General features: G+C 44.4%; 2 protein-coding genes across 3 annotated transcripts in view; one reads left to right on the forward strand and one right to left on the reverse strand.

The window, feature by feature from the left end:
• LOC309325665 (uncharacterized protein) overlaps window positions 1–15899 on the forward strand; it is a 30126-nt gene extending 14227 nt beyond the window's left edge. The window contains exons 5-6 of one of the 2 annotated variants that reach the window (XM_081833892.1): window positions 12100–12219; window positions 15325–15899. In XM_081833892.1, coding sequence (XP_081690018.1) covers window positions 12100–12219; window positions 15325–15449 — 245 coding nt within the window. In that variant the 3' untranslated portion in view covers window positions 15450–15899. Of the gene's footprint in view, window positions 1–4356; window positions 4780–12099; window positions 12220–15324 lie in introns of those variants that run through there. The other variant, XM_081833893.1, reaches the window with a different exon arrangement.
• Window positions 15900–16045: 146 nt separating this feature from the next.
• Window positions 16046–23152, reverse strand: part of VWDE (von Willebrand factor D and EGF domains) — a 58833-nt gene continuing 51726 nt past the window's right edge. Inside the window, exons 26-31 of the mRNA XM_081834032.1 lie at window positions 22193–22288; window positions 19872–19967; window positions 19661–19756; window positions 18907–19002; window positions 16932–17035; window positions 16046–16833 (exon numbers count right to left, since the gene is read on the reverse strand). Of these exons, the coding sequence (XP_081690158.1) occupies window positions 16813–16833; window positions 16932–17035; window positions 18907–19002; window positions 19661–19756; window positions 19872–19967; window positions 22193–22288 (509 nt within the window). The 3' untranslated portion in view covers window positions 16046–16812. The remainder of the gene's footprint in view (window positions 16834–16931; window positions 17036–18906; window positions 19003–19660; window positions 19757–19871; window positions 19968–22192; window positions 22289–23152) is intronic.

The following is a 23152-nucleotide window of genomic DNA, read 5'->3' on the forward strand; positions in this document are numbered from 1 at the left end:
CCAAGTCTTCTTGCCCTCAATTGGGCTAATCCACTTTTCCCTATATTCTTAGCCTGTTCTTTATCTTCTTGCCCTCAATTGGGCTAATCCACCTTTCACTATATTCTGAGTCTGTTCTTTATCTTCTTGCCCCCAATTGGGCTAACTCCTTTTAGCCGCGGTTGCGGCTGCTTTCCAGAGATTCCAGAAGCTCTTCTCTGTCCACCCCCTTTCCTTAGGCAACGCTCTGTTCCATCTCTTTCAACACAGTTCCAAAAGATCAGGTGGGTAGGTAGAACAGATGAAACAGTAATATGTTGCGGTCTCCTCTCCTTCCGAAAAGGCGCTACAACTCCCTCTAGCAAGGAGGGAGCGGGTGCCGCGAAAGGGGAGAAAAAAAGAAAGAAAAGAAAGAAGGGGCAAAGTACTTTCTCTAAATCTCCCCAGAACTCCGCGGTGTTCTCATAAGTGTCTTCCTCACAGAGGGGAAAGTGGGAAGGAACCGCTAGTGTCTTTTATTTTGTCCACGTCCCTGCTGAGTAGTTAGCTGCTGTCCTGCACTCCTCCTCTTGTCTCCTCCTCCTTCTCCTAGTACGTGCTGACAGTGAGGAAGGTAATGGCGTCTCTAATTTCTCGTATCTTCTCTCACGCAGTGCTTTCCAAAGATCGCACTATCTCCTTCTTTTCCCTCTATCCTGTTACAGGCTGGAGAAACCTGGACTAAGTCCGTCAAAGAATTATATAGTATCTTTTTGCTCTCCCCTTGCCTTCCTTCCTAATCTGTTACTTAATATCTGGCACTTTGGAAAGTTTTCGGGGAGAGAGAATTCTGTCCGCTAGCGACACACACATTTTTCTCCGCTTTGCTTAGCGCTCTGCGTCTAATGCGATTTCGAGTGAAAGTTGAGCTCTCTTATGCCTTTCTTTCTCCAATTCGAATTTCAGCTTAATCAATCCTAAAAACCTCCTTCTTTGATTCGAAATTGTCCTTTTTTCTGAGAATCTAGCGCTCCTCCTCCAGGCTCGGGGCTTCGCTCCCCAGAGGCAGTTATGGCTTCCCTCTGCCCGCTTCCCCCCCCCGCCGTACTCTTCGCTCCGAAACGGAGTTACCTGACGGCCGGGGATTCTGCGTTTCGGCACCGCGGGAACCTCTGTATCTGTATCGTCCTGCAGATACTTTTCAGGGGTTCGCTGCGCCCTGCGATACCCCTATTTTCCCCCGGAGAGTTCGGGATCCTCCGCAGCGAAGGAATCCCCGCCTGGTTCAGAGTCGCGCTAAACCGGAAGTCTTGGTCAGTGGCTCTTTCATGGCTGTCCCATGCAAGATTGACTGAAATGAATGAGGCAGCAGCAATGTAAAGACAGATTGCTGGTTTGCATTGTTAGGCAAGTCCTACTGAAATTGATGGAAAGTGAATAGTAGTAGGAATGATGATGATCATTGTAGTAGTTGTAGTAGTAAATAATAATAATAATAATAATAATAATAATAATAATAAATTTTGTGCTTCATCTAATGTGGTCTGTTCTATATGAAACCTGCAATCTAATCTAACTTCAAATTTCATTGGGTAAATAGCCGTTACCACTCAGATGCTGATATTGGTGAAAGTTAGGATAAAATAGACAATACTGATGCTCCAGAAATGAGTTTCACATTACAGCAACCTCTAGGATTTCTTTTTCCAGTTCAGCAGGGCTTTAAAAAGAAGGGAAAGAGTCTTCCTCTTCCCTAAAGGCAGACAAAAATAGTCTGTCCATAGCTGCTGCAGGCTTGAAGTGGAAAGCATGCAATCCTCTTAATGCAGTGGTTTGCAAATGGTGGGTCAAAGCCCTTAAGGCAATGATAGATGTCAAGTGGGCGGGTCACTAAACTGAGTAGCGAGTGCCAAGCATGAAGCAATGCAAGTGGATAAGAGAGTATCTTAAAAGCAGCTTCTGGGATCCTTCAGCTAAAGGATATAAGTGACTGTCAAGTATGTCTGTGCCTGGAGCTGCATTTGTCTGGGTCAGTGGCTGCAATCTAGTAGTGCATTCTGAATTAAGGCAATGTGGGATGGATTGGGTACAGAAGCTTCCAGGCAGGACCTTTCTTGAGGCAGAAAGTCAGCTGAATTGAATTGTGCTGCCATCTGTCTTTCCTTGAGACTAACGTGACAGCTACTCTTACAACAAATGACTGAGACTAACTATATAGGAGTGACTGTGAGGACCATAAACCTCTTGTGTTTACTGTACCTCTAATTCTCAAATACACCATTACTTTCCGTTGGGGCATCATTCTCTTTCAGTACTTGCATGATCATGAGCGCTTTTAGAACTATCAGTGGCAACTTCTTTCTTTTCTTGCTTCTAAGATGGGGGAGGGCTGCTTTCAAGAGATGGCCCTTGAACTGAGTTCCCTGTGAAGTAGTGATTAGCTACTTCGCTTTTGAGTCTCTGGATTAATCTTATGGGTTAATCCTCTTGAAATGAATAATCATTGCAATAGCAGTAAGTTGAAGTAACAGGTATAGAAATATAGAACAGCACAGAAACATGCAAAACAGTAGGTACTGCTAGAATGGCTCTGCAAAGGAGCATTCTATTCTGGTTGCTTTTATTAGGAACCCACACAAATCACCATCACTGGCTAAATAACTTGTAATTTGCTTCTCTCACCTGCAATGGTGCAGACCTGGAAACTGCTTTAAAGTTCGAGAACACCCATGAGGGTTATTTATTTTTCTATTTGTTTTATGAGTCACTTCTCAATGAGTTGTCTCAGAAGCATCTTGCAATATTGAAAAAGCTTGAAACAATAATGAGTGATAAAACCATAATCAACAGTAATGTAAACAACAGGCAGAAGTGAAAATTAACAAGGGAGCAGTCAATAAAAATGCAGATCCAATAGAAGGCAGAAAACAATTTAGTTTTGGTAAAAAGAAAAAAGTCGACACAGTGTGTAAATGATGATAATGTTTAGATTTACAGACCTGTCTAGGGAGTTTGTTCAAAAGATAAAGCGTCACCACTGAAAAGGCCCTCTTTTTTATTGCCAAGGTGCCAATTACTCACAGTGTCCTCCTGGAAGGGAAAAATGCTTGAGCATCAATCAGTTAGCACAACAGATGTCAGGCGTCAGGGAATCCGACCCACCACGGTAGACTGCCAGGAATAGATAGACAAAGAAGACTCTTACCAATGTCTTATATTCAATACAGTGGTGCCCCGCAAGACGAACGCCTCGCAAGACGAAAAACCCGCTAGACGAAAGGGTTTTCCGTTTTTGGCGGCGCTTCGCTAAACGAATTTCTCTATGGGGTTGCTTCGCAAGACGAAAAAATCTTGCGAGTTCCCGCTTCCCCCCCCCCGCTTTTTCCCGCCCTTTCCCTAAGCGCTAAGCCGCTTATCAGCTGTTCCGCTGATAAGCCGCTTCTCAGCTGATCGCTAAAAGCCGCTAGACCGCTAATAGCGCTAATCCGTTAAGCTGTCAATGGGCTTGCTTCGCAAGACGAAAAAACCGCTAGACGAAGAAAATCACGGAACGGATTAATTTCGTCTTGCGAGGCACCACTGTATTCACAGAGAGGGGCTTAGAAATGCAGCGTCTTGGAGTAATGGCGTTGCTCTGAGTAATCTTCACACACACACACCCTTGTCTCCTCAGTTATCAACAGACCACCTAACTTACGGTGGCTGCTTAGGGCCATTTGTCTCTGAGCCCTTTGCTCTCCTACTTTCACTGTTTGCTGGGTTCTGGGAGAAGGGGGGTCTGGAATGATTTCTAGCGATACGTGTTAGCCAGCTGCTCCGGCTCTACCTCCCCCTCCTCTTCTCCCATTATTTCCCAACTTTTCCCCTCATCTGCCTCTGAGCTGTGACCTCCCTCAAACCCCTGTTGTAAATCTAAACTGTCTTCCTCTTCTCTGGAAGGTTCAGGCTGGGGAGGCGGTTTCCACCATTCCTCCTCTGTCCAGTCCCTGACAACAGATCGCCCTGCTCAGGCCTAAATTTTGTACTTGCGTGGAATTGTCATAGTCCTGCCAAGCCATGTTTCCCTTTCAAACCAGTTTGTAAACTCATGGGCAGGCAAGCAAGCAGGATGGGTGGGATTTAAACAAGCCGTAGGTTTTGAAATCACAAAACATTTCCCCATTTGAATTATTTTTAAATCACGACAATCGTTTCTCCAAGTATAAGATTTAACAAAATTCCGACACTATAAGGATGAATGGCAGGCATGGATACTGTAGTTCTGCTGTATTTTAATGATATTTTCTTCTTAGGAATAATTGTGATAATTCAATAAAATACTATGCATCAAATGCGGTTAATAAGATGAAATCTGTGCTGTGTAACTGATATGAGTTTTGGACTCCCCCCCCCCCCCAGCATTGTGTAGGTTGCCATGTCAGCATGGAGGCAAATGCATCGCTCCAGATGTGTGCAGATGTCGTTCACCATACTCTGGTATACAGTGTACAAAGAAAATGAAGCAATGAGACAGCCTACTCTGAAGACGAGCTCCTTTTATTTTAATGAATAAACATTGGGAGAAAGGAGAAATTTTGCATTATGCTAGTCAGTCCATCCATAGGATTTTAAAGTCTTGATTATATATTAAATGAAAGCTCTCCTATACTGAAGGGCGTTTTTGTTTTTTTAAAGTATGACAATATCAAAGCAGTTGAATGTGTATCAAAATATATGCGTGGGGAGAATTTGGAAGCACGTGGATACCTTATGTTTCATTTTAGCACATGTAACATTGAATATTTTTTACTGAATAAAGCATTCCCGCCCCCCGCCAAAACCTCCCCTGCTCTTGCTGTTTCATTCACTTCCACAAATAGAATATGTTTTCCCATGTAATGAATATAATCTTGGTTTTTAAAGCTCTTTGATCTAGCATGAGAAATCGCTGGGCAGAAGCAAAGAATGAAATGTGGATCTTGCTGGGTCATACGGTTTTATAGACATTGCTTTCCTCTAATAGTGAACTCAATGAGTATCAGGATAGCCTCTGGGGACACATACGAAAAAAGAGGGATGTATCAGAATGGTTTTTGGGGGGTGGACTCCAAGGTTTGCAGAAGTACAAATTTTAAAATCTTAAGGGAATCGCACACAAAGTATGTGCGCGCGTGCACACACACACAAAATATGAGTCCAGTGAATATAACAGGTGCTTTGGTTTTATAGCTTCCTGTCCCAGCGTGAAAAACCTCTGGGGCAGAAGCAGAGTTCTCTGTGTGGATTTTGCAAGCATGTACTCAGGGCTTGGATGCCTATAGCCAGCAGTTGGGGCTGCGCATGTGGTTCTTGAGGAAGCCTGTGCACACACTCTATGGCACTTATGCAGCCCCCGGCGCTAAAGTGTGGTCAATTCACCTGCTCTGTTAGCTTGTGGTGCAGATAGGAATAACACATGGGCACCCTCTGTCTGGAGCCAACCACACACAGTTATTTCTCTGCATAGCTAGTTACACACAACGTTTTCTTCTATGCAATTATTGCTGGGTTGGGGACAAGAGCTCCAAGGAAAAGTAGCTGCTGTAGATATATTTCCTACTTAGTGATTTCCTCTGTATATTAAAAAAAAACAACAACCTAGCAGTCAACAAGAGAGAAAGCATTTCTCCCCTCCTCCCCCCAATCCCTTTTGAGGCAGTAATCGGAATGTGCATGCGTTCAGAAATCTTATTCTGAAGTTGCCACGGTGCTAGACAAACATTAATTTCATGGTTCTTTAATTAAAAGCATGGTTGCTTTGCCAACGGCAGGCAAATGTTGGCCTCTTGCAAGGTCAGTGAATTTCTGTAGTTTTGGATTTTAAAAAATTGCTTGAAAACAGCTCCATCTGCTGGCTGTTAAGGTTGTTTTTCCCCCCTCCTGCCCAACTTTGTCCATTCCCCTCTGAACCTTCAATGTAATTTTACTATTCAGCATCAGCTCTCTTAAGTCTGGTCTGACACAGCAGCACATAGAATCCATGTCTTAAAGGATCAAATCACAAAGGCTGTGTTAACACAGAGCCTATGTCATAGCATATACATTTGAAATGGACAGAGTCTGTGCCAAAACTAAATTTAGTTAGTTGCTGTAGTAGCCCCTTACCATGTGTGTGTGTGTGTGTGTGTGTGTGTGTGTGTGTTTTACTACAGTCAGTGGGGTGGATTTTTTTTTTCTTATTAGGCTGCATTTAAGATTTTGTCTGGGTAGATGACTCATTGCTAGAAACTGCTGGTTGCAGTCTAAATGTGTTTGTGTGTGTTGTAGAGTGAGGTATAATTATATTGATTTAAAATGGTAGATAAGAACAAAGCCTAATTACATGAATTGGCTTTAGCTGCAAATAGTTGTTTGTGCTCCTTGCTACAAGAGATAGCCTCTTCTGCCTCATTTGCCATAAAAGCTACAAAGCTGTTGGTAAAACAACAACAACAACAACAATGACACAGGGTTACACCATTGCTGCTGCTGGGCCAAAAGACCTGAAATCAGCATCTCTTGTGGCAACAGCAGTAAGTATTTTTGGGCACCTGCTAAAACTCATATCAACATCTTAGGAGGAGAGTGGCTTCTTCTTAGCAAGCGACGGGCCTCTAGCGTTGTTCACTACTCAGCTGTTGAAACAGTATTTAAGCGTAGCATAAGGAGTTTATTTATTTTGAGAAAAATCTTTACTTTTCCAGCTTTTAGATTATGGCTCCAGATGAGCACTGTAACCTCTGGTGAGCTGGTTTAAAGTAAAGGGTATGAAAGATATAACGATAAGACTCTTGCCAAATGGCACCCATTGAAAGAAAATGTGCAGGCAACAGCATGATGAAGCCTACAGGTTTTATGTTAGTGCTACCAATCACTCCTGGTCACTCACAGCATTCTTGCTCAGATTTGAGGGGAGGGGCATTGGTGAAGCACAAGGTGCCCTCTCCCCCATTTCACACACAGAAGCCAACTAGACTGGGCAGGTGACTCTTACTTCAGCACCAGCAAGAGGACAGCGTCCTCCTCTTGGCAGTTGGCTAGATTAGGATGCACAAGCTGGGCTGTGTCGATACACCTGCTGCTCTGTCCAGCTTCTGGAAGCACTCTGCCTAAGGGTAGGACCAACTTGGGCTCTATCGAGCGCATCTTGCCCAACCTCCCCCAAATACCGGTAACCTCTCATCAACCCCTTTTGCAGCAGAGGGGGAAAGGATTGCATGATGAATTGCAGAGAAAGAAGTGTTTCTTCTGGAATGTGAGTCCATCCAATGAAACTATGGGTGCTGGAAATTTCAGGACGCATAAAAGAAAGTGAAGAATTCACACAATGCATAGTTAAACTGTAGAATTTGCCCCTGCATGAGGTGGTGGGAGCCATCAATTTGAATGGCTTGAAAAGAAGATGAGACGAATTAGTGGAGAACAAAGCTATCCATAGCTACTAGGCATGTTGACTATGGTCTCCCTCCACTGTTGGTAATACAGGCAATGACTGGCACAGCCAAATGGTGCATTATTGTGCATGTGCACAGAACACTGAACCCAGAAGTAACCCCAAAATGTCATAAAGTTGTCATGGAAAGGAGCGGGGTGGGCTTACACGTGCTCCACTGATGCACATGAGGGTCCAGAACGTAACCCTCATGTAAAACAAGAAATGTCTATATGAATCTTAACTACCAGTTGCTGGGAATCACAAGTGTGGAGAGTACACCAGCAGGCATCTATCTGGTTGGCTGTTGTGAGAACAGGATGATAAGACTATATGGCCTGGTCTAGGAGAGATCTGCTTATGTTCTTATTATGAACATTGATCTGATTGAGCAGGGCTCATATGTCTTCTTCTTTGGTGATCATTCGTAGCTGAGTAACATTGTCTTCCATAAACACGGTTTTAACTACGAGTTCATAAGTGACTCTGGAGGCCAATTCTGGATCCACATGTCCTTTCACAGTGGGGTTCAGGAAAAAAGGGAGGCAGACTATGTTTAGGGCATCTTTTCTAACCCCTCCCCCTTTTCAGGGTGAGCAGAGTAGATCCTAAAAAGGGCTGCTCAGTCATGGATACAGCAGCTGAGCTGTTCAACTGCCTCATTCCTTGAGTCAGAACGACTGAATCTATCCACCACCCATGTGCCAGTTCATGACTAGGGGCTTCCAGATTTCACGATCCTGCGCCCGTTACCATTTGCTGATCGCCATGGGACTTTTGGGGTTTGGGATGGGTTTTTGGAAGACGCCTGTGCATGAATTTGTTTTATGTGTGTAGATCAGTGAACGCTGACCAATGCACAGTCTTCAAGGTAAGGCTCTGTTCCAGTGGCATGAGTAGTCACGAGGACCAGTAGATTCTTATCTGCTGCAGCTTTCATCTGCCTTCACAGCCATTGTAACATACCGTTTGTTATCACCCGCCTGCTCTGCCATTGAGGACATCTTGGATCATTCTTTGTCTAGCTCCTTCCCTTTGACCTTACCACTTTGGGTGACTCTGCTGGGAGTACGAGATTCCCGACGGCTTTGCTCACAAGGGTCATAGGAACGTGCAAGCCCATTCATCACGACAAGGTGATGATCCAGCACGTGAGGGCTCGTATGTACAGTGGTGTGGATCAGTACTGCTAAGGTAATGTAGTGCCAGGTCCAAGTGTAGCACTCGTGCTTTGAATCGTTACACCTAATCTTTTACACCTTTTGAGTTGCAATCTGAAGGCAGAGGCTCATGTGACTCAATTTTAATAGACGAGGAGAAATTCAAAATTACTCCACACTTTTGTAGCTTAACTTGGAATTGAAGTGGGGCTGGAATCATGTCTTTTGTTTCAGACATCCCTTAGGCTTGCACATTTGTCATGTCTTTATATTCTGATGATATCAACATAGCCTCCAGCCTTCCGCAGTGGCGCTCATAGAGTTGCTCTAGTGAGATTTCCAGGCTAAAGTCACCTCTGTAGGAAGATTATGTCAAGTTACTACAATGAAATGATAAAAGAAAGTTGCAGATGCAAGTCATGCAAACCAATTGTGCCTAGAAATGTGTCTGGAAAATCAGACATATTTTTATGAAGTAATGCTTTAAACCATTTGTCAGAGGAGGGGGACATTTTCAGCATTGTAACATGTCAGATAACAAACACCCTTCATCTTAAACTTTTAAAATTGTAACGTACATGGTTTACAATGTTGTAAATGGATTAAAGGGGGATTTTTTTTTTATGTGCTGTAAATCCCTGTTCTTTTAGGTGGTCAGATGGAGGTCTTCACCTCTGGCATATTGCTTCCTCTGAGTGAAGATGGGGTCAGGCTCTGACTTCATCAGAAGCTTGTGCTCAGTGTGAAGCAGATGATTGGTGCCAACCGCAAATCCCACTTGATTGACTCAACCCAGAAATAGTCAACCCCAGCAAGACCAGCAGTTACCACCCAATTTAAAAGGTGCTGAATATAAGCCTCCCTTTCCATTGTTGTTGTTGTTGTTGTTGTTGTTGTTGTTGTTGTTGTTGTTGTTATACTGCCCTATACCTGGAGGTTCACAGAATAAAATCAGAATATAAAACCACAAAATACATAATCAAAATAAAAACAGCAACCCAATAACCCCTTCCAAAAAACCTGACATTTTAAAAGGGCCTAGGATGTCAATCAATCAACCAAAGGCCAAGTTAAAAGGTGTATAATGAAGGCACTTAAAGGTGTATAATGAAGGGGCCAGGTAACTTCCCTGGGGAGAACATTCCACAGAAGGGGAGCCACTGTAGAGAAGGCCCGTTCTCATGATGCCACCCTCCGGACTTCTTGAGGAGGCAAACAAAGAAGGGCCTCAGAAGATGATCTCAGAGTCCAGGTAGGTTCATATGGAAAGAGGCGGTCCTGGGGGTATTGTGGTCCTGAGTCGTTTAAGGCTTTATAGGTTAAAACCAGCACTTTGAATTGGGCCTGGAAACTAATTAGTAGCCAGTGCAGTTGGACCAGGATCAGTGTAATATGCTCAAACTGGTGAGCAACCTGGCCACTGAATGCTGCAATAGCTGAAGCTTCCAAACAATCTTCATAGGCAGCCCTATGTATAATGCATTGCAGTAATCTAAGCTTGAGGTCACCAGAGCATAGACAACAGTATTTAGGCTATCCCTGTCCAGATAGGGGCATAGCTGAGCCACCAGCCAAAGCTGATGGAAGGCACTCTGGGCCCAAGCTATGAACCTCTTTCAGAGGAAGTGTAGCCCCATTGAGCAGGCAATCTCCCACCCATCTGGTCTAGGGAACCACCCACTAACAGTGCCTCAGTCTTATCTGGATTGAGTTTCAGTTTGTTGGCTCTCATCCAGTCCATTACCAAGGTAAGACACTTGGTCCAGCACTTCCACTGCCTCACCTGCAGATGTAAAGGAGAAATAGAGCTGAGTGCCGTCAGCATACTGCTGACAATGTACTCCAAACCTCCAGATAACCCCATCCAGCGGTTTCATGTAGATATTTAACAATGTGGGGGATAGGATTGAGCGCTGTGGAACCCCACATTGAAGCACTCCCCAAGCAACACCCTCTGGGAATGACCTTCCAAGTAGGACTGGAACCACCGCAAAGTGGTGCCACCACCCCTAGTTCAGACACTCGCTCCAGAAGGATACTATGGTTGATGGTATTGAAAGCCGCTGAGAGGTTGAGAAGTCACAGGGATATGTTTCCCTTGTCTCTCTCTCTTGACAGAGGTTGTCATACAGGGCGACCAAAGCAATTTCTGTGCCAAAACTGGGCTGATTGAAATTGATCCAGAAAATCAGTTTCTTCCAAAAGCGCCTGGATCTGGTCTGCGACCACTCACTCCAGAGCCTTGCTCAGGAAAGGGAGATTAGCAACTGGCCAGTAGTTAGTTAGATTTCCTGAATCCAGGGAAGGTTTCTTAAGGAGTGGCTTTACAGCTGCCTCCTTCAAACAGGCAGGGACCACCCCCTCACAAAAAGAGGCATTGCTCCCTGGTCCAGCCAGCTGTTCTCTTCTTGCTGCTTTTTATCAGCCAAGAGGGGCAAGTGTCTAGAGCACAAGCCGTGACCGATCCAAGCACCTTGTCCACATCCTCAAGCTTTGCCAACTGAGCCTTTCCTTGGAACAAGCAGGAGTGCAGTCCCAATTATTCCTTTGCAGCCACACATTTACCTGTTCCGTGTGGCAAGTGTAGGTCAGGTGGTTCTGGCTTGGGCAAAACAGCTTCCCTAGCCACCCTTGCTTAGGCCTAATTTCTGGCTCAAAGTCTTATTGTGCACTCTAAATGCTGCCTTCAAGATGCACACAAGACTTCAACAAAGTTAGATGGTTTTAATAATAATAATAATAATAATAATAATAATAATAATAATAATAATAATAATAATAAATCTCCACGAAGACCAGTAGTCAGTCTTTTTCTTCCAGGATGGTGCCTCCTCCTGGTTGGAAGAAAGGTTGTATGGTGTCTTCACCAGGGAAAGGAGAACGCAGAGTCTTTATGAAGCTATGTTAAATTCCAGCTTCTGTAACGAATAAAGCTCCTTTACTCCTCCATCCCTCATGACAGCAAATTAGAAACTTGTGAAGCTGCCATTGGTCTACCTAGCTCTGTACTGTCATGATAATGACTGGCAGTGGCTCTCCATGATTTCAGAAAAGACAGTCTTAGATTTATACCTGGAGATATTAGAACCTTATGTTCCACCACTGAGCTACATCCCATCATGTCAAGCCTGGAGGTTTGATGTGACCCATCTTCTGTGCAGACATATAGAGCACAACAGCACTGCAATGCCAATTTCACACCTTCTCCCCACTCTGTCCTAGGCTGAAATAGCTCCAGAAGCCTTTTCAAAAGATAAATGCCAAGGTTGGACCAGCATTATCTCCCAAAGCCTGGAATCACAAAAGCTACAAAAAAGTCAATAAAATCTCTGGCAGTACTGCAGAAATTGCAAAGTCAATCCCAGGCACAAAGTTCAGGAACAAGAGGAAAGGTTCAGCCTGCAGTCTCTAATTGAGAGTCTCAATGCCCCGAAGGCTAGAGTCACTGCTTCAGTTAAGGAGCTGCCCAGAAACTGGCCTAAGGGAATTGCTGGGAGGGAACAGAGAGTCTGGCTAATTGGATATGATGAAGGTATGCTCTTTGATTTAGAGCTTCAGGGGAAAGCAGCAGCAGCAGCATCCTTTTTGAAGAAAGAAGATACCAAACAGTCCTTACATCATCAGTCGTGTCCTTCCCACCATTTCATCAACAGACAAACTGCATTCTTCAAGGTAACTGCCATTGCTCCCATCAGAGAGGAACATTTCACTGGATGTTAAAGCCATCACAAATATTATGGAACAAACCAGAGATGGAAATAAATTACATCTATCCTTCTCTCTGTCTTTAAAGTGAAATTCTGTGTTTCCACAATCCCTAGCACAGGTGCTTCTCCTATGCAACCCAAGGCAATTCCCATCACTTGTTTGCCCAAGGGACTCCAGCGAGCCCACATTTGAGTTTCATAATCTCTCAATACTATAACAAATCTTACATAGGGCAGAAAGGAGATGCTGAACATGACATGTCCCCCCCCCAAAAAAAAATATTCATAATGAGCTTGACTTAGATTGCTGAATCAGAACTATAGTCTAGCATTCTGTCTCATCCTATGTGTGGCCAACCAGATACCTATGAGAAGCTCACAAGGAAAGCAGGACGTGAGCTCAATTTGGATAGCTCCGTTGATTAGTGCATGATGCTGATAATGCCAAGGTTGCAGGTTTGATCCCCATAAAGGACAGCTGCCTATTCCTGCATTGCAGGGAGATGGAGTAGATGATCCTCAGGGTCCCTTCCAACTCTGTGATTCTATGAAGAACATACAGTAGTCTACTCTTCCACTCATGTTTCCCACCAGCTGATACATATTGGAGGTCATATCTAGCCAATGTTAGTAGTAGCCATTGATAGTCCTATCCTCCATATGAGGCAGGTGAAGTTTCTGTGTTTTAAGAACATAAGGAGAACCTGCTGGATCAGGCCAATGGCCCAACTAGTCCAGCATCATCACAGTGGCCAACCAGACTCCTATGGGTAGCTTACAAGCTGGACCCAAGCAACAGAGCACTCTCCCCTCCTGCCGTTTCCAGCAACTGGGAATCAGTTTTGTTGCATTTTCTTGCTTGCCGTTTTAATATGTTTCATGAAGCCTGGTGGAAACATAAAATTGTAATGAGTGTGCGTGTGTTGGGGTGAGAGCTCTGTGCAGGCTAGGCAACTGTTGCCAAGGAGATCAGAATGCTAGGAGAGTGATAGTCGGAGGGCATTTTAAGTAAGTGTGCAGCTGTTGGGAGGGGGGAAACGAAATAATAACTGAGGGGAAAGAAATAGCTGTTTGGAGTTTGTGGAGGACATCTTTGGTGGCAACTGAACAGACGACTCCACAGCATCAAAACAAGACTTGAAAGCGGAGTGGGGGAGACTGCAGTGCCAGCTCATCTCTCTATAATATAATAATATTGGGAAAAGGCATCCCTTTCTCCACTTATAATAAACACTGATTTGCCAAAGTGTCAGCTTTCAAACTCTCTTCTCAGACTGCAAACTGAGTGTGTGGCCAGTCACAAGTCTTCTGGTGTCAGCAACAGGATCTGGGAATGAGGAATTAGAAGCAGAGACAAACAGGGAAGCTAGAGAAGAGCAAGGCCTGCTCAATCTAGGCATCTCCAGGAAGGGCTGAGATGGACTTCTGTCTGAAACTCTGTGGTGGCAAACTTAACTGGTCTGACTCATGATGCCAACCCATGGTAATTCCTCACTTGTGCCCTCTTTGTTATCTAATCACTCTCGTGCCCGTCCTAGATTTCAGTGAAATCCTACTTCCAAATTCAGGTTTATGTCTGCTGCTACAGCTGGATTGCTTTTGTATTCCCAAGGTGTTCGGCTTTCAGGGACACGGGCTGAAGGCTGCTCTAAGCTGTTTTTCTTATGCTTCAGCCTCACAAATCAAGCTGCAGGAGCCCTGATTCTTCTGGAAGACTTTAGCTCATGGGCAGCTATGATGCTGAAACATCTGCGGGCACTATATCAGCTACCCCTGCTTGATTTAAGTTCTCTTCCTTGCCTCTTGTTCTCTGTCCCAGAACCTCTGCACTGTGTTTGATATTTTCTCCAGGTTTAGTTGGGCTTTCTCAGCCGAAAGGCACCAGTCAGTGTCTTTCTAAATGCTAGATTTCCATTTTAAACTATAGTAGGGGAACTCAAAAATGAACCCAAATACAACTTAAAAGGGAAAAAACTTTAAGAGGGTGGGAAGCCAGCACCTCCTCTCAAGGACTGTGGTACATGAAGGAATCCCATGACTTGAAAGAGTTGGTGGTAGTCTCCATTTGGGTATAAGAATCTAGACCCCGGTTTCCCTCAACAACCCAAAAGTAATACAGATGAATATCCTAGTCCATTCGTGACAATGTACTTCAGTGAAAATCCAGTTGTTCATTTCTCTTTGTTCACTCTGACAGGACAGATCATTCTCATATTTCAACTCCCTCACTTCTTTCCGACTTTCACACTCCCCCAATCTTGCTCACATTTCCCCCTCCTTTAGTTGGAACATGTACTGTGTGGCACATGAACTTTGCCTGCTTTTTATCTGTCCTTCCACAAATAAGGTGGGTCTCTAGGACTTCTCCACAAAGCAATTCTCCACCTCTAGCCCCTTCTATTTCCACAACGTGGAATGGATAAACATGCAACCTTTAACCATTTTACTCTTCTACATCAACACTTCAAGCCTCAAAGCCTTTTTTATTTCTTGTTTGGCCAGTTACTTGTGGAGGAGACTCTTGAGAGTCCCATGGACTGCAAGAAGATCAAACCTATCCATTCTTAAGGAAATCAGCCCTGAGTGCTCACTGGAAGGAAAGATCCTGAAGCTGAGACTCCAATATTTTGGCCACCTCATGAGAAGAGAACACTCCCTGGAAAAGACCCTGATGTTGGGAAAGAGAGAGACAGGGGACAACAGAGGACGAGATGGTTGGATAGTGTTCTTGAAGCTACCAGCATGAGTTTGACCAAACTGTGGGAGGCAGTGGAAGACAAGAGTGGCTGGCGTGCTCTGGTCCATGGGGTCACGAAGAATCGGACACAACTAAACAACAACAACAACAACAACAACAACAACAAAGTATTCTAATTATAACAGCAGTGTGATTATTTCCAATTCTCTGAAGCAAGCACTCCTACTGGCATTCAGGGGTCATTGTTAAGACTCCCTAGTGCAAGTGGCGTAATGGGGTCTACTGCAGTAACAGCTATGATGTGCAACCAGCTGCAGTAAAGATCTCCATAGCGGTGCCAACTCTCCTAAACTGGCATTTCTGTGACTACAGGTTCTTCTTGGGCATATGCCAACCTGGTGACACCAACAACAAGCAGCAGGTCCTGCCAGGGCCCTGAAACAGCTTCCCAAGGATGCCAGCTGCTGCTCATTGGGCAATGGAGTAATAAGAATTAGAAACAACATGCTATTCATTGGATCTGTGTACATGTGACAAGTAGCCAAAAGTTCTCTTGCATAGATGAATTGCTATAGGAAACCAAACTGTGATTGGCTAAGGCAGAAATGGTTAACATAACAGGAGCACAGGGATGTTTGAAGCAGTAACCCTGAGAAGTAGATGGAGCCATCCAGCATCCCCCAGCTTACTCAGATGCCGGTGTGAGGTTACAGTGGTTCATGATGTCCTATCTTACTCACAGGTCCACAGAATGCTGAGCATCTTCACTGGGTCGAGCCAGTCCTTTTGTATGTGGGCGTGTTTGATCTTTAATTTTCAACCTCAGCAAAAGTTCATCGCATACAAATATGGAATTCTCCTGGCTCACAGAGTATGGTGCAAATTTATGGTGCAGGCATGTTACATATGGGGGGGAATGTAAAAACTGTTCCAGAGTTTCAAATTCATATTGTCTCCAAATGCTCATTTTTCAGTCAGTTGCAGTAAACAGATGGCTTTAAGCGGCACAATTGAATCCTACACCACACATATTGGCAGTGTCGTATTCCACGACTGAACTGGCAGAGGCACCTCACAAATTGCAAGACAGAATCCCAAGCAATATTAGGCACAGGTTTCTTTTCTAAAGCTTGCTCCCTCCAGCTGTCATGGATTGGGAATCCAAATTATCTGCCTAATCCAAGTATTTATTACACAAATTTAAACCTGCCATAACCTAGTTCTGAGGCACCATGACAAATGTGTAAGTGATGGTGTATTATGCCTGATTTGGATGTTTTGCATTAATTAATCTCATTGGTTTTCAAAGCCATACTGAGACATATTCTTTGCTGTAACAAACTTGGGGTACTCCAGCCAGAGTAGCAGTGTGATGGATGTTGATTGCCAGTCAATCAGGAGCATTTGCTGCTATTCCGAGCCAGCTGCAACTTACTCAGCCATTTGTGGTTAAGGTAAAGCCTGGTCCAACCTCACTTGGAAGTATCCAGCAGCCCAGTCCCCCTTGGATCCCACATTTGATGCCACTATCTTTCTGCTGCAAAGAGTCTGTGCACCACAGCCATGGGGAGAAGCAGGCTACTGGGTGCTTCGAGGTGAGCCCTAAACAGACTTCTGCTTAACATGATTGGCTGGGAAGGTTGCAGCATGCTTGGCAAAGCAGCGTTGTGCCCTACACAGAGGCAGCCTGGTGGGGAAGGGAAGAACTTCAAAACATTCATACAAAGAACAACTCTGCACTCTGCATGTGGAAGGGGCCAGATTGTGCCACTCATGTAACATTGTCTTGAGTGATCCTCTCCACACCAGAGATGGCTGGCATCCATGCAGCACATTGTGTGACCCAGAGACATTTGTTCTTCACGCGTGACGTCCTTGTACCTTGAAACATAAGCAGCAAAAAAACCGGCAAATTAGGATGCAGCTTAATTTTTCCCTCTTCCATCTTCGAAAGCATTGAGTATTTGTACTATGATTACCTGAATTTTTTTGGCACATGTGACTCCTGTGTAGCCAGGACGACAAGCACATACGTTCGGCAGTATGCATGTACCTCCATATAGACACTTCCGGTTGCACGTGGCTGAAACATACATGTGTGCATGTGTTTTAATCTGGCAATCAAAACAAAACCTGTCTGTCAAGGAGAGAGCCCCTGGGGATTCTGCAGTAACTCTTAGGGTGCACAAGCATGTGTTTACATGCTACAGCTCAGCAAGATAGTGCAAAAAACAAAAACAAAACAAAACCAGAACAACAATAAAAAGCATTGGTCAGAAAGGCATCCCTCATTCAGTTTCCAAATGGCCCATAAATATACAACAACAAAGCAACGTTTTCAAGAGTGTGTGGCTCTGCTAACAGCCCAGTCATTTGATGAATGTTGCACTCCTATTAGACGATTTAAAAAATGATATCACACTCCTCAAAGGCTGTGGAAAAAATGTATATATTGACTTCCTATGACACAGTGTTGGAGATGCTAATTTTAGATATATTTGGTGAGACTGTAGGGAAATACAGAAGTACTAGGCTGATGACTATATAAGAGATATCAGGGTAAAAAGACTGCTAACAAATACAACTGTGTAGCTTTTAGGAAAGCTGGATGGTGCAATCCTGTAAAATGGCAGGTAATATGTGGATTGCAGCCTGTTTGCTAGTGGAAGCAACAGTAAAAGGGTGTAGAGTGGATTTTATTTTTGCCAATAATGAAGACTAGGAAAGGAATAAACGGCATAGAAATTTAATGTGCAAAGGTGCAATTTTAACTCCAGTTGGATGAGGTGCCTCAGGAAGAGCAGGAACCACTGTTCAGCTAGGGAAGATGGAGGTACTGTGCACATGTGGAACGACCTGCCACTGGATGTTCCCTGGCATTTGTGCAGAAAGCTCAGCTCTGCTCATGGACTGGAGAGGGGGAATGAAGTGTGTTGGGTGAAAACATGGAGATGCCATGCTCAAAGCCTCTTCACCTCCCCCAACACACCTGCAGAAATGCTGAGGTTCCGTGCAACAGCCCTGGTCTGGAAAAGTTAATTCCCTCCAGTTGATGACAAGAGGAGGAGGAGGAGGAGGAGGAGGAATAAAGAATGCCCCCTCATTCACCTCCAGCAGTGAAACAGCAAGGCAATGGATGCAGAGTCTACTGTGCCTGCAGATCTCTTTGCATAGTACTGGAATAGAAATGCTAATTGTGAAAATGTTAAGAGGGAGGTGTTAAATCATAGAATTGTGGAGTTGGAAGAGACACCCAGGGTCATCGTCCAACCCACTGCAATGCAGGAATCTCATACATGGCAGGCAGCCATCCAGCCTCTGCACTGGAAAAAAAGAGAAAAGTTTCATTATATTGTTTCAGTTTGAGCTTCAAATATAATGTTAACTTATTCACCAAGGATTTAAAGAGGATCTTTTTTTTAGATTCAGGTTTTAGATTTATTTATTCATTTATTTTTAATGTTATGATCTAGTACAGGGGTGGGGAACTGGATCTGACCAGAGGGCTAGATCCAGAAGTAGCTAGCCCTCCAACAAGCCACTTTTGACAGGTGGAAGGGCTCTTCATCTGTCAGTCACCTGATGTTGTGTATGACATTGGCAGGTGACTGAAAAGTCATGCCTCAGCTGCAAAAAAGAAGCCACAGTTTGAATTCAAAAAGACAATACTGAAGTAGATTGGCAAAAATCTGGCTGGGTATAGGGCAGTCCTGCATTCCATGGAACTGACATTTCTGACCATCAGACATAAAATCCCTATTGTTTTTAAACATGACTGATTACCCTGGGATGAATGGAAGGTGAGGCAAGAGTACCTGATCTCGCAGGGAATGCTCTCTTTCAAGTTACTTTAATAAAGACCAGTTCATATGGTGCAGCTCTGGATGAACAAGCTATTAAAAGTCCTATAAAAACACTCCCTCCACTGTAATCCAAATATTACATCTGACTCACGTGTTTGACACTGAACTCCTTCCCATCCTGGAGGGCAATGGCAAGTACTTGGTCCAATACATTCACCCCCGTTCCTGCACTTCTGAAGGCATATAGCTGTACAAGAAAGGCATGCATAGAAAAAGAAGTGTGAATACCCACAATGGCTCAAAATCTGCACAAACAATGAACAAATGGTACTGGAAACTGTAAGATATACCTTTGCTTAATCCTCATGGCATGTTGATGTGTTCCCACCCTTGATAGTTTTATGTGAGCTTAGGCAAATTTTAACAACTGTCTGCTACTCTTGGCGATGGCATTCGCCGGCTTTTTATACATGAAATTAATGCATCCTAATGTTGACCTCATTTACATTACATTACATTACATTTAATCAAGCTACAGCCTCATGTCTTCTGGAGGAGAAATGGGAATTTGTCTCCCAGAACTGTGGTAATGCTTCAAAAAGACTGAGAGAGACATGCTGTGCCAGTGAGATACTAAGTTGAGCATTCAAAGCCTGTTTGCTTAAGAACGGAGATAAACAAGGAAATCTGAGCATGCCATTCTGGAGCAGAAGTTAAGACCTGCTTCCATCATTTAGACAGGAAAACCCTCAGGGTCACATTAAGCAGCAGTGGAAAGATGCCCTCCAGTTACAAGCAAATCTAAATTAAATGCTACTTATTGCTGTAGCTTGGATGGAGAGCCTTTTTTATACGCCCAATTTAACAGGCTTCTCCTTTTCCAAGCGGCTGAGAGTAATACCTACGAGTGTTACATCTTTTGCCTCTCCAGCCCGAAGGGCAAGAGCAAACGTTTGGGCCCACGCATCTTCCTCTGTTCATGCATACCGGGTCACAGACACCTGAAACCAAAGAGCAACGAGAAAACGCTCAGCACACGCGACTGAGCTGCTGGCATCACCCCGAGTTGGCGTGCTGAGATGCGTAGAGCTTTTTTTTTTTATGAAGCAGCCTTACTTTTTTCACACCGTCGGCCACCGTAGCCACCAGGACAGGTGCAAACATTGTTTCTCATGCAGTGGCCACCATTCTTACAGGCAGGGTTGCAGATGGCTAAAGACAAGAGAGAGAGAGAAGTGAGGCAGTGGTTCGAGTGCTGCATAGTAGAGGGGCCTATTATTTTCATTTTCTTTTCTACAGGGAAAAGGCACCTTAGGAAGGGGTGCGGGATGTGGCCCTCAACTCTTCTGTATCTGGCCCTCCAGATTCTTCGCAGGCCACATCCCCTCATTGGCTCCCCTTCACATCCTGTTTTTGCCAGGCTGGAATGTGTCCTTGAACTCTGATCATGCCTCTGGTTTCACGGGATGGAGGGCACAGAGGGGTGTGTGAGTGCAAGCACACTAGTGGCCAAAATTGTGGAAACCTTTATTGGAAAAGCCTATTGGTGTTTCGCAACTTTCAGACTAGTTGCAGGACCTTAGCCAGACCTAGCAGAGTAAACGCAGAATCCATGAAAGCAATTGGCAACTTGGCTGCAGACAGGATAGACGAAGTAGGAACCAGGAACTTGTGGTTAGGTGTTTATTATATACAGTGGACTATTTACAGGAACAGAACACGGATCTTTTGCTAGCTCTCTCTGACACGACTCGCAACTCCTACACTGACACACTGAACCACTGAACTCTCGAACTAACATATTCCAGTTAGTAGGCCATTAATTATCACTCCCTTGAGAGAGTCTGACCAATCAGGGAGCGGTCTCCATGTCTCTGTTATCACCAGGCAGACTTACTCCTTCAGATTGCCTTCTGGCTGTCTGCAAAACCTTAACTGACTGTGTGAGTAGCTGCACGTACACAGTTTCCCAACAACCCTTTGGGGGAAAGTGTATTTCTAAGGTTTGACGGCTCATAACACCTGACTGACTCCCTAAACACTTGTGCTCATTGGCTACATTCAAATGAAGGAAAGCAACTGCATATCAACCTAAGCAAGTTGTGCTTCCATTTTCTGGTCATTTGGCTATAACTTTGGATAGAATACAGATAATTGGACAAACTTCATTGCATTACAGTGGTGCCTCGCAAGACGAAATTAATCCGTTCCGTGATTCTCTTCGTCTAGCGGTTTTTTCGTCTTGCGAAGCAAGCCCATTGACAGCTTAGCGGATTAGCGCTATTAGCGGTCTAGCGGCTTTTAGCGATCAGCTGAGAAGCGGCTTATCAGCGGAACAGCTGATAAGCGGCTTAGCGCTTAGGGAAAGGGCGAAAAAAAGCGAAAAAAACCTGCGGGAACTCGCAAGATTTTTTCGTCTTGCGAGGCAACCCCATAGAGAAATTTGTTTAGCGAAGCGCCTCCAAAACGGAAAACCCTTTCGTCTAGCGGGTTTTCCGTCTTGCGAGGCGTTTGTCTTGCGGGGCACCACTGTACATTCTTCATTAACTTATCTTTCCACTGATATATAATTTTATGGTATTACTCAAAAAAAGTGTTATGAGCCATCAAACCTCAGAAATACACTTTTCCCAAAAGGTTTCCACAATTTTGGCCACTAGTGTAAGCTACTCGTGTGACCCTCAGAAGGAAATGCCGCCCACGGTGTTTTAAAGGTTCCCCACCCCCTGATCTAGTTAGATCTGAAATTCTCATCATTGAGGGTTGAGAATGGGAGCTGATCGGTTCTCTCCAGCTTCTTAATGAGAACAGCTACTGCTGCTCTGAAGCCTGCGACTACTGACTGTCCACACTTAAGCCTATTCATTCCCCATCAGCACAATCTGATGAAGATCAAAGGTGGGGCAGTGTCCCCTTTTGTGGATCATGTATAAAGCGGGTCGTATATGATGAATGGTGCTGGAGTTGAGACCTGCCTCCTGCTGCGCTGCCACAATATGGTTAAAATGGGAAAGGCAACGAAACCCTTCCTATGGATCCAGCAGTGCTTTTGCAACAAATCGCTCTCCTTCAGCTCCTACAAATTCTGACCAAGTGCTTGGGTTTGCCCAATGCTCAGGCCACGATAAGCTACATTACCCCCACCAGGGGTGTTTTTAGAGCACTGGTCCATGACACAAATTTGCATGTGCTAATTAGATGTTTTGCCAGCACTGGATTGTGCAGAGTGCCCATAACCAAAATGGGTGGAGGCACAGAAGTTGTGGGGTCCACTGCAAAGACACATGGGTCACCACCCCATTGCAATGCACTTTGTGCCTGCTATATGATCCATTTGGAGCCATTCTATCAATGTTTCTTCCCTGAAAAGTAGAAGTGTGTGGGGGGGGAACCATTAATTATCGCACGTTTCTTTTAAAATAGCACAACAAAATTACCATTCTGGCAATAGGCACCGAAGAATCCATTGGGGCAAAGGCAAATGTTTGGTTTAATACAGGATCCGCCGTTGAGACACACTGGGTCACACACAGCTAGAGAAGACAAGGAGAGGAGAGGAGAGAATTTCATTTTAAAGGTTAAATGGAAACACATTTAAGTATGTGTGCCATGTAGCGATTTCATTTCATTGCACGCAAATACTTCGTTAAGTCACTTAAGTAAGTTGTAATGGGAGAAAGAACTGAAGTGTAATTTGCTTTGAACTGTTCTTTGGAAGGAGGGCTGCTATATCTACCAGGCCAAAAGACAAAAGAATAACCTATGCTTATTTGCATAGGTGGCTTATATAAAATATATGCTCAGTTAGAAATGCCTTTTCACAACTAGCACGGAAACTGTAATTAACAACAAAACACCCTCCTTTTCCGGGAGAACAAAACACAAGGGGGGGGGGGATAGAACAAACAAACAAACAAACAAACAAACAAGAAAAACCCTAGTTGGGTGGCTTAAAAGAGGCCAGGTGACAGTCCTACCCAGTGTTTAAAAAATCAGTGAGAACTACAAGAAACTGCATGAAATATTATTAAAGCTGATCTTGCACACATAAGAGGGTATTTGATTTTCAAAGCTATAGCAACCCCTGACTTCCCCCACAAGCCTCTCTAGAAGGTTGGAACCCACCTCCCTAAACCCCAGTTTAAACTAGGAAGCCAGGGGCTGCTGAGGGGAGGAGCAGGCAAGAGCTCATGTGGCTTCAGTGGAGAGATCCGAGCAGCAAATTCTCCTTCCATAACTTCCTTAACTAGGATTGAAGCCTTGACTGTTATTCTGCAGAGGAAGGCTGAGCAGAGCTCCACCATGTGGTTCCTACAGAAGCTTTCCAGACAGAAGTTCTTGTGGGAGCTGCTCTCTCTCCATCCCTACCTTAACCCTGGTGCAAATAAATCTCTTAC

This window comes from Podarcis erhardii (assembly GCF_964252035.2).
Source record: "Podarcis erhardii genome assembly, chromosome: 12".
Classification (NCBI taxonomy): Eukaryota; Metazoa; Chordata; class Lepidosauria; order Squamata; family Lacertidae; genus Podarcis; species Podarcis erhardii.